The sequence below is a fragment of the Triticum aestivum genome, chromosome 7D (genome assembly GCF_018294505.1).
Source record: "Triticum aestivum cultivar Chinese Spring chromosome 7D, IWGSC CS RefSeq v2.1, whole genome shotgun sequence".
Classification (NCBI taxonomy): Eukaryota; Viridiplantae; Streptophyta; class Magnoliopsida; order Poales; family Poaceae; genus Triticum; species Triticum aestivum.
The window spans coordinates 121,795,584-121,807,693 of record NC_057814.1 but is presented as its reverse complement, the minus strand read 5'-3'; the positions used below and the strand labels follow the sequence as shown (position 1 = coordinate 121,807,693).

The 12,110-nt window shown below is 44.7% G+C and overlaps 1 protein-coding gene across 1 annotated transcript; it reads left to right on the top strand.

Moving 5' to 3' along the window:
* The first annotated feature begins 264 nt into the window (after positions 1-264).
* LOC123165165 (homeobox-leucine zipper protein ROC8-like) lies at positions 265-1,374 on the top strand. The gene is made up of 3 exons (XM_044582795.1): positions 265-439; positions 580-697; positions 818-1,374. The coding sequence occupies exons 1-3, from the start codon at positions 330-332 to the stop codon at positions 1,037-1,039; spliced, it is 450 nt and encodes a 149-aa protein (XP_044438730.1). The 5' UTR covers positions 265-329; the 3' UTR covers positions 1,040-1,374.
* Positions 1,375-12,110: the final 10,736 nt, after the last annotated feature.

Below are 12,110 nucleotides of genomic sequence, written 5' to 3'. Positions count from 1 at the left end.
ACGGCCCTATGCCAACGGGGGCCGTCGGCATAGGCCTGTCCCGACGGCTAGTCAGGGCTATGCCGACGGCCCAGGGTGCGATTCCGGTAGTGTCGACCAAGATGGACGGAAGAAGCCAAGGATAGGGGGTGGTTAGTAGATGCAGCCAAAGAAGGAAACGACGATACGATGGGTTGGCAGTGAGCAGCACAATGTTGGCGTTACCAAGGCTTCTGTATAAATAGGAGAGCACCGGCCGGGAAGGATCACGCATCAGAGCAAAAAGCCATCGCTCCCCTTCCATCCTCTCCTTCTAATAGCCATCCTCCGCGAGAGAGCGACCGAGAGCCATGGACATCGGCGACCACCAGCAGGGGGGCTCCGACAGCCAGCAGCAGCTGCAGGAGAGCCGCAAGCGCCAACGCCGCCACACACCGGAGCAGATCCAGAAGTTGGAGGAGTAGGTTCTAATCTCTTAATATCTTCATTTGTGTCCATTTTCCGTGATTTGCTGTTCTATGCATCTTCATACTACTGCGTACTAGACACTAGTGATTGGCAGAAACTAATCAATTATGTATGTGTGGTGTGCGCGCGCAGGTCGTACAAGAAGTCCGACCACCCCAATGAGATCCAGTGCGCTCAGCTTGGACGCGAGCTTGGTCTGGAGACCAAGCAGGTCAGATCCTGGTTCCAGAACCACCGCACACAGATCAGGGTATGGGTTATGGACTGGATCTCTGATTTGCTCCATAGTTTTCCATTTTTCCATATTTTCGATCGTGTCCTCGATCGGTGATGCAATTAACGGGCTGGAATCTGTATGATGGCATGGCAGATTGAGCACGAGCGGCTGGAGAACCGCTTCCTCCGCTGGGAGAACATGAGTCTCCGGGCCGAGATCATGGCCGTGCGGGAGGCGCTCAAGAACTCCGCCACCTGCCCCAACTGCCTCGGCGTCGCCAAGGACTGCATCGACCAGCAGGAGCTCAATCGGGAGAACGCTCGCCTCAAGGCGGGGCTCCTCCACTGCACCACATCTATCCAAGATGAGCCCTAGCTTTACTTTTAGCATGTCGACGTTCCTCCGCCATGCTTTCGGCGAGGAAATTGTATGACCAAACATGCATAAGTTCGAATAAACTAGTACAAGGTTTGGAATAAGAGACATGATTTGGTCCTGATTAATTCTTAGTTGTCAGATCTCCATCGAGTCGTGGCCTCGTGGGCAATTTGTTGTGCCTTTCTGTTGTAACTGAGGACTGTGCCTACACAAACTGCCGGAGATGTCTTGTACTCTAGTTCGTACTCATTTATTAGTTGGAGCCACCATAGGAGCTCCAACATTACTCCTGGGAGAAGTCAGAACAAAGGAGAGATCTATATCTATGCAAGTCGATGTATCAGATTATTTCGTGAAAAGCCGGTTCTGCTACTTCCGTAAGAAACATGGTTTCCTTCGATAATACTAGTAGATCGCGTCGTTCCTTGTGTGTGTTGTGACTACTGTCCCGCTCGTCGCCGGCAGGGCGCGGTTGGTTCCTCTCCGCTGCGAGACCGTGAGAAGCTCATCACCACATCAGAGAAAGTGGAGACAGATCTAATTAAAATCTAGCACGCCAAATCCAAGGAACAGGTTATTTGTTTAAGAGACTAGATTGATGGTTTCCTAAATTCATGGCAGCTTTCTTGGCCCTTCTCATCAAATAAAAACGTTTTTTGTAATTCGAACGTCCCTGATGAAGGCATAGAGTACCTTCGATAATATATACCACATCGTTGTGCAGGACGTAGCACCCCATGGCTGTTTGGTGCAAGTTCAGCCTGCAGACGAACAGATGGGTGTAGCATACTGATCCTACACTGCATAGTACTGCTACGCAACTCAAAAAACTCCTGGATATGTATATGTTTGCCAACGCTACTCGCCTCTCGTTGAATCTTCACAAGAGTACCGTGTCTACCTCCGCGCCACCCCCCCCCCCCCCCCCCCCCCCCAGCCCTATTCAGGCCTACCTTTCCCCACCAAACTCCCTCTTCGGCCTTCCAACAGATCGTCCAATGCTCTCTCAAATACCTCACCGGCTCGATTTCCTGTCTAGTTTCTCGGCTCTTGGGGTGCCAGGTTGACCTTTCTTTCTTCTGTACTTCACTCTTGTTGTCTATTTCATGTCTGTTCTCGCATTTCCAACTCTTTTTTGGAAGAACTTGATGCAATTCGTCAAGCCTTTTTTATGGCAGAGGAAACTTATACGGAGACTCAATGTTTTATTGCTTGAAAAAATGTTTGCAAACCAAAAAATATGGTGGTCCAGGTTTGAAGAACTTTGCTTACTGAATAATTATGTACTAATAAAGTTTGCTCTAAATTAGTACAATAGTGGCTATACACATGCTATTGCTGACAAACATAACCATTCGTTCATCTGGAAAATTATAAACTCACAACTCCCCACCCTTCAAAAAATCTCAATCGTCCTCACGAGTAATGGCCTCACCACTTTCTTTTGGACTGATACCTGGATCTCCTTCCAACTTCTAGCTGCTCTCTATCCACACTTTTTCCCCTTCTCAACTGAACTTAACATCCTAGTGTCGCAGGTCTTGCAGGAGGGTTCATACTCCATGGTTTTATATTGGGCGATGCCTGAGGAGATGGTCGAGAACAGAGTTGTTAGGTACGATCGTTAGTTCCGGGTACACACGTTTGTTAGGTATGATCGTTAGTAAATACACATTTTGAAGTTTTTAATGGTGTGATCTTTATGGTTTATAGACCATATCGCTTGTTTGCATGATCATTGCTAAATTTGATAGACTCAATAGCACTTGTGGATAAAGTTGCCCAGAGGAACCCAGTTGAAAGGTGATCGAGAATTGAGCAGTGAAAGTTTTGGACCATAGGACATCATGGTGAGCATAGCAGTGAGATGCCGCTCCATCCGACAAACCAAAGGCATGATATCTTGTATAGATGGGCGTGTACTATCCAGAGGCAGCCGAGGTAAGTGAATGGCATAGTCCCAGTGGTGCAGCCAAAAATGCTAGCTATCATTGGTGCAAATCGAATCATTGCAGCTGATTGGAATGAGGGTGGACTTGCGGAAGTTGATCTTAAAACCAATGGAAATAACAGTCAGACAAGATTGTTTTGATCGAATCAGCTTGAACTTGACATGCCAACATGGCAATAATTGTACCGTCGGCATATTGGATCATGAGATAATCTGACAGATTTTGGCACGGAAAGGGTAAACTGATTCTCTCTTGACGAAACGCATCATTTACTACTGCTTGAAGTAAATCCACCACCAGAACAAAACTCAAGGGTGATAGCGTGTCTCCTTGAGTTACCACACGTTTGCAATGGAATTGGTGTCCAGGTATCCCATTCAATAGAACCAAAGATTTCCCCGAGAAAAAATGCACTTAATCCACCCAAGCCGCTTGTCATTGAACCCTGTGCTTTTCATAATCTTGATCATTGCTTCATGTTTGATCGTATCGAAAGCTTTAGGAAAATCATGTTACGAAGGACAATTTCTTTCATAGAGGCTTGGCATTGGAAAATGCATTCAAGCGCCCATGCTAAGCAGTCTTGAATCGACCGGCCTTTAAGAAACCGTAATGGTTACGGTGAATGGTTTTCAGGATCAAGGACTATAGTCGATTATCAAACAATTTAGTTATAACCTTTAGGCAACAATTCAGGAGTGCAATGGGTCTGAAGTCATTTATCGGGGATTAGAGTGACAAACCATTATTAATGTTTCCAAGTTTAATTTGCCTTAAAAGAATTGAGTACACATATCATATAAATCTTCCTTGATAATGGGCCAATAGGTCTTCTGAAAACCACCAGTAAATCCTTCTGGACCAGGATCTCGATCAACTGGCATTTCTTTGATTACTTCGTAAATTTCCTCCCGGGTAAAAGGAGTAGTGAGCTGATCAAGGCCTTCAATCTTTTTAATAATGTTATAAGGATTAAATGCCATCTCATGTGGGGAGGACATGCGAAGCTTTTCTTTAAAGGATTGAAAGATGGTTGACTCTTTACCATCATGATCTTCAATGCAAGAGCCATATGAAGTGGTAAGTGATAGAATAGTATTGCTTCTGTATCATTCAAATGCCATGGCTTTGAAAAGTTTCAAGCTCTCATCTCCAAATCGAATCTAATAATGCAATGGTTTTTTCCAATATTGTTTGTCATAGCATAAAAGGAGATACAAGTGTTTGTTCAGAATAGTCCTGAAGTTGGTTCCATGGATGGTTAAAGCTCTTTTTTTGTAAACTATCAATTCCCGCAATAGCCTTATTGGAGTTTTCAATTGCAATGGAGTGTTTGGAAATGTTCTTGCTCCAGTTTTTAGGTTCATAATGCAAGTTCTTGAACTTTCTACAAAGAATAGTGGCACTGTTGTCTCTTGGTGAATTTGACCAAGCAACTTGAACCATTGCCACGAAACCCAGGTGTTGTATCCAGTAGAACTCAAATCGGAACAGCTTGCCACAGGGAATGGTGGTCTCAATGCTAACAACACAAGGTATCTTGTCAGACATAGGCTTTCGCGAGGATTTAATTTGTCCAATGGTTGGCAGTGAGAAACCAATCAAGTTGTTCCAGTCACTACAAGAAAAAGGGCTATAGATGGAATGGCCACTAATAGCGCACCAGACATGTGGTGCGCCATTGCTATATAGCAGTGGCGCACCATGTGCTGGTGCGCCATTAGTGTGACACAAGGTACGCCATTAGTAACAAATTTTTATTTTTTATTTTTTTCAAACATACTAATGGCGCACCAGGGCACAGTGCGCCACTACTATATTTTTTTATTTTTTATTTTTTTGCAAAACTACTAATGGCGCACCAGGGAACAGTGCGCCATTACTAGCGATCCCCTCCATCTCGATCGCTATCCCACCTCGCCAGATCCGGTCCCCCTCGCCACCGAGCACCCCCAGCACCCTCTACCCCGCTCCACCGGGCGCCGCCGCCGACCCCCCGCACCCTCCCCCGCTCCACCGCCGCCGACGACCCACCGCACCCTTCCCTGCTCCACCGCCGCCGACGACCCACCGCACCCTCCCCCGCTCCACCGCCGCCGACGACCCACCGCACCCTAGCTCCCCTGCTCCACCGCCGCCGATGACCCACCGCACCCTCCCCGGCCCGCTCCACCGCCGCCGACGACCCCCTGCACCCTCTCCGGCCCGCTCCACCGTCACAAATGAATGCTATAGCTAATTCCTCCCTCTCGCTCGCCAGTTCCCCCTATAGCTAATTCCTCCCTCTCCCTCGCCAGTTCCCCTTCGTCCCTCTCCCTCGCGCCAGTTCCTCTCCGTCCGCTCCCAATCCGCGCCCCCGCCGCCTCCCTCTCCCCATCCTCCCCTCCGACCCCACCCCACTCTCGCCGGAGCAGCGCCGCAGGGCCGACACCAACCTCGCCCTCGCCCGCGCGCGCTGCAACCTCCGCCTCGCCGAGTCCGGAGCTGCTCGTGGAGGAGACGTGGCTGGAGGCGCTCTCCGGGGAGCTGCTCAAGCCCTACGCATTCTGACAACTCATATTCGCCTTGTCACAGGGCGCCGAGCACAACCTGATGACGTATGAGGCGTACGATATCAACGGCTACACATTCTACACCGAGGACAAGGACATGAAGAGCGATGGTTATCAGAACTCCGGGGTAACGATGGAATCCTACACCGGTAACGACAAGGACAGAGCACCCCCCGACGACCCACCGCACCCTCCCCCGCTCCACCGCCGCCGAGCACCCCCCGCACCCTCTCCGGCCCGCTCCACCGTCACAAATGAATGCAACTAAAATTGCAAAAAAAAAACAAACTTGATTATATTTTCAAATAACAAATTTGATGATATTTTCAAATAATAAATTTGATGATATTTTTTAAAAAGTTATTACTGTTTTTATAAAAAAATATTACTGTTATGATTTAAATAAGTTTGAACATATTTAAACACAAATAAATACCAAACAGCATTTTAAATGCATAAAAACAAAATTTGGGGAGCCTAGGAATCGAACCCAGGACCTCCTAGTGTGTGTGCTACGTGCTGACCAGTCGGGCTAGTGGGCGTGTTCTGATGGAGATAGGGTTAGGTGGAATATAACCTGAGCAGTCGGGCTAGTAATTTCTAATGGCGCACCAGGGTGAGGTGCGCCATTGCTATGGTCGTACTTATGGCGCACTTGGGGGAGGTGCGCCATTAGATAGACATCCCGCACTCCACCTATTCCCTCGCACTGTGGCCTCCCTCCCTCGCCAGATCCCCCACTCGACCCCAACCGTACGCCGCCCCCTTGCTCCGCCCCCTCCGTGCGCCGCGCCTGCACGCCGTCGGCGACGCCGCCGCCGCTGTGGTCTTGCGCTGCCCCGACGCCGCCGCCCCGACCCCCGCGGGACTCCACCCCCGCCGCCCCCGCGCCCCCCGAACGAGATCGGCCGAGCGCTCCTCTCCTCTCCTCCTCCCTCCGACGAGCGAGGGCCTCCTCCTCCTCCGACGTGCCCACACCCCGCCTGCCCCTACCGTCCTCCGCCACCCGGCGACCAGCCGCGCCCGCCCAGGTACCCCTCCTCCTTCCTCCTTCCTCCCTCTCCACCCTTCCTCCCCATTCCCTCCCTCCCTCCCCTCGACCGTGGTACACAATCTATGCGTGCAAGTGCAATCTCTGGAGCCCTTTTTTTTAATTCAGTTTCGTCAGAGTATGGCCTAGGAGTACAAAATCCTGTACAGAGTAAACATCCTAGAAGTACAAAATATTCTACTCCTACGAGTACTGTAATTTTATTATTCCTGTTTGAACATGCATATTACTCTTCAACTGGTCATAGAATAGTTCCATTATAAGAGTGCTATTATAAGAGTACAATATGCTAATGATACCCTTTTATTGTTGGAAAATGATGCTGGAATTGCTCTGAATCTGAAATGGATTCTAACCTGTTTTGAACAAATTGCTGGGATGACAATTAACTATCATAAGTGTACTCTTATCCCTATTAACTTGATAGTTAATGATCTCACTCCATTTGTGGACATTTTCCAATGCATAGTTGGGGATTTCCCTATTAAGTATTTTAGGAATTCCTTTGCATTTTGACAAGATTGGCAGAGAAGATCTGCTAGCTTTTATTGATAAAATTTTAGCCAAAATACCTAGATGGAGAGGCAGACTTCTTTCTTATTTGGAAAAAATTACCCCAATTAGGTCCTGCCTAGCTAGCATGAATCTAAAGGGACCTGCTCTTATAAATCTCTATATGTTCTAGTGAATTTTAGGGGGGGTGCAACCTTTGTATCTTCCTGTAGTATGGAGTATTAAATTGCCCCCTAGGGTATAAGGTTTCATTTGGATGTTCTCCCAGAACAAAATCATGACTTGTGACAATCTAAGGAAAAGGGGGATGGCAAAACCCCTAGAGTGTGTTCATTGCAAAGAGATACAAACTGTATATCATTTATTTTTTGAATGTATTATAGCTAGTAAAATCTGTGAAGATGTTGAAATGTTTTTCTAGGTGCCAATCGTTAACTTTGAATCTATTGCTAAGTTGTGGCTTTGCAATAAAAGATACATTCACTTGAATGCAGTGTGCTTTTTTCTTTTCCAAAGGAAAAGAAAATGTGGTGTATAACAAATGTATTATTTGGTGGAAATTGAGATATCATATTAATCATTGACAAATTGGCTTTGAACAAATAATCTTAAATCCATGCATACCTACACAATTCATCTATTTGCAATGTGATGTTGTAAGGGTACTAATTGGTCTCTTCTGCTGCTTATCAGAGATGGGGGGAAGCAGCCACCGCCGCTCTGCCTCACCGGAGTACGAGTTGGATGCTTTCGAGTTCTTCAGTGTCATACTTGGGACTTCAGTATCAGCCACGATGCAGGTATATAAAACGAGAGATCTCCCCTTCACCCATCTCATTATGATAACTCTGTTGTTTGCTACATCACTCCTTGTCCCAAATTGCAGAGGCTGCCTGACACTTTTATGAACATGCTGGGTGAAGATCCGCCAGATAATGTGAAGCTCCGACAGGCCGGCAGCGGGGTTCGCAGGCTGTGGGACGTGGAGTTGGTGATCGAGGAGGGCCACATGTACCTGTGCCGTGGCTGGGAGAAGTTCTACAGTGCCTACGACCTGCGGACCGGGTACTTTCTTCTCTTCAGGTACGACGATGACGCCACAATGCTCATCGTGAAGGTTTTCAACACGACTATGTGTCGCATGCGCTACGCTGACGATGAAGATGCCAGTGCGTTCTGCCTCTTCTTATTCCTCTACATTTGGCTTTGTCTCACATCGATTGTTAACGGCCATTGTTGCATTTGGACAGGCAATGGGAGCAGCAGCAGCGACGCTGGCTACAGCCAAAGCAGCAGCGATTATGGCTGTAGCAAAAGCAACAGCGATTCTGGCTTTAGCGAAAGCAGCAGCGATTCTGGCAGCAGCAAAGACAGCAAGAAGGATGATCCGGACTGGAGTGGGGGAGAAGAGGAGCAGAGTGGGGATGAGGAGCTGCAGGATGACGATGGGCATCAGGCTGAGGATGACCTAGCGCTGGTGGTGGCTGACCAAGGGCAAGAGATGGTGGTGGCTGACCATGGGCAAGAGATGGTGGTGGCTGACCATGGGCAAGAGATGGTGGTGGCTGAGGATGACCTAGCGATGGTCGTGCCCGTCCTGCCTGAAGGTGGCCTCGCGATGGTGGTGGTGCCTGACAATGACCACGCACCGGTGGTGGCGTCGGCGATCCCACAGCTGGGCGACATGACCACGCCAATTGTGGTAGAAGACTACATCCCACAGCTGCCTCCACCGCCTCGCCGCTCTTGGCGCATCAGGCCGAGGAAGGAGAAGGAGAAGAACAATGAGAACTGAACTATGTGAAACTTTTGTAATATGGTGTTGGATGGATAACGGTGTTGGATGAACAATGTGAAACTTTTGTAATATGTAACGATGAAACTATGTGTTGGCTATGTATGTATATATGATGAAACTTGTGTGTTGGATATGATTGTTATATGGATGCTTGTTGTATATATATGTGTTGGATATCTCATATGTGAAATAATGACCTGAGATTAAGAAAAAACGATTTTTTTTTAAAAAATTGTTACTAATGGCGCACTTCCATCTGGTGCGCCATTAGTATACCAGTTACTAATGGCGCACCTGTGGGATACTAATGGCGCACCCATGATGCGCCATTAGTATACCAGATACTAATGGCGCACCTATGGTGCGCCATTACTAAAATATTCTAGTGGCGTGGTGCTAGTGGCGCACCAGTAGTGCGCCATTAGTAGGCAAAACTGGTGCGCCACTAGTAAGCCTTTTTCTAGTAGTGAGTAAAGCGTCAGTCTGCATATTTCTCCACGTGTAGGCTCTACCTTCGATGGGCAGTTAAATTGATAAAGTAACTGAAAGTTATCACATCAGAATAATTCTTCCCGGGTTTGTTGTGATTGTCTTGGATGCGAGTGAAATTGTAATCCCCTATGGAAGCCATTCTTATCATGGGAGGTGTTTAATCTGAAAAGCCAGTTGATATAATTCACTCTTTGTTCCCCTGACAAGTCCCATAAATGTTAGTTAGTGTCCAAGATTGTGCAGATTGTGTTGACTACTGTAAACGAAATACCATGTAGATGTTTGTCTGTGTGCTCGTGCACATATGCTCATCTTACTTGGCACATTCAACTCATTAATTTATCCCAGGATGGATCTTCAGTTAGGAAATAAAAACTATCATAGTTAATGGATTCGTTATCCGTTATTATTGCAATCCATGAAGGATGCACTAAATGGCATTACGGTTTTCACATGCAACAATTGTTGTCGTGTAGTTGTCAGCAAAGAATATAACCATAAAAAGCATGACTATTTTTTTGTCGGGCATGTAGTAGACATAGATGCGTAGCTTCCATATATTTTACAAGCTTAGAACCTTTTAAACACATTAAACAATCAAAATTAAACATGCATATGTGCTGGTAAAGTGTATGATTGGTCTCGAAACGCAATTTATAATACGGCCTTGCTTCCATTGGGTGTAATAATTTTTTTGTGCTCCCTAATATTTAGTTTGTCTGATCTCAAACTCTAATGAAGTTGATATGAAGTGCTTTGGAAACTCTTCTAGACAAAACTGTAGAACATATTAAATCTTAATGTTCACAGGCTTCTTGCAAAAATTCAAATGTTATTTGAATTATACTTAATACAATATAGTTTGTATAAATTATATGGTTAAATAGCACAACACGCATGAATAAACTCATGTGTAACAACTATAACAACAAAATTAAGTTATGGAAACAATGCGTACTATTAAGAGCATACATGGGAAATGAACACAAATAACCTGTTGACATGATGCCTCATACTACCGTGCACAAATAAGATGTATGTTTTTTTAGTATTATGATGTATGTTTTATTCATATAATTTTGGAGATAACATATAAACACCCTACTATTGTAGTTTACATGAAGAACTTTGTCACACCGGTACCGATGTCAACTTGTATTGTAAGCAATATACCCAATATACATGTGAAAGATTTTTTGTAATGCCGCCATAATTCAAGAGTATTTCGTTGATAGAATGCATATATGATTTTCTTGTTTACTAATCTACAACTATACCTATTTTACAGTAATCCTCACAACTACAAATTCTAAAGTTATTCACAGTTGACACAATCAATTGGCTTGTGAAATATTATTCACGTAAATAAAATGCCACCACACATAGTGCGAAGCACAATATATTATTCACATAAACTAAGTATTAACATAGACTAACCATGGTACGTAAAACCTTACATTTACTTTACTTGAAACAGTCCTAGAAACAGTCATCCTGCATGAATGGAAGTACATAGACAGATGCAAAGGGAGAATAATGGTCCGTACAAACATTTTAAACGGTATAATTTTTTTAGCATGGCACTATTAATATGTAATCATCATGAAAATTAGACGATTCTAAATTGTAAATCACATCACGGTGAAAATTCATTTGATCTGAAATTTTATAAACTCACAGTTTAAGCTTGGTATAAAGCCATATACTATTTATGTTCCATCAATGTTTTGGAGGACGACGTTTCAGCACCCGAGCTCATATGTTCCCGCATGGGCAGTATATTACAAAAATAGAAAAAAAAATCTGAATTCTTTCGGCATCAACGTTGCTCGAGTGTTCTTGGTGAAGGCAAAGTTTAGGGATATATGATATTTGTGCTGCTTGGAGAAAAAAAACGGTGCACAAAACTGTATATTTTCAACGTTTTTTGAGAGTAAATTTGATTGTTTGTCTACAGCATCTCGGATATCATTTCTCCAAGAAATTTTGCACGCACCTAAAATACTCGAGCAGCTTCGATGTTTTTAGTATTGTTGGCTAGTTTATTTGGAATTCACTGTTCATGAGAACATCTCAGCTCGGTAACCAAAAGCTATTTCCGAATGTGTTACGGATCAACTGAGCATGAAAGGAAAAATATATAAATTGTTTGAATAGAGTTATTTTCAATTTTTACCCCATGTTTTGTCATTTTTATGGAGTTTACCCCATTTAAGGGAAATTCATAAATTTTACCTTATATACTCCCTCCGTTCCTAAATATAAGTCTTTTTAAAGATTTCAATATAAACTACATACGAATGTACTCCCTCCAATTCTTTTTAGTCTGCATATACTCCCTCCATTCCAAAATATAGTGCGCCCGCGCTTCTCGAGGTCCAACTTTGACCATAAATTTAACCAACGAGGCCGACTGCGGCGAGAGAAAAAACATGTAATTGAAAACTTCTTTTGAATACGAATTCACTGGTATAATTTTTCTCCCGCTACAGTCGGTCTCGTTGGTTAAATTTATGGTCAAAGTTGAAGCACGGGAATAGAGGAAGCACTACATTTTGGAACGGAGGGAGTAAGATTTAGTCAAAGTCAAACTTTGTTAACTTTAACTAAGTATATCGAAAAAATATATCAAGATTCACAATATGAAATCAATATTGTTAGATGCATTATGAAATTAATTTTCATTCCATATAGCTTTAGTATTGTAGAT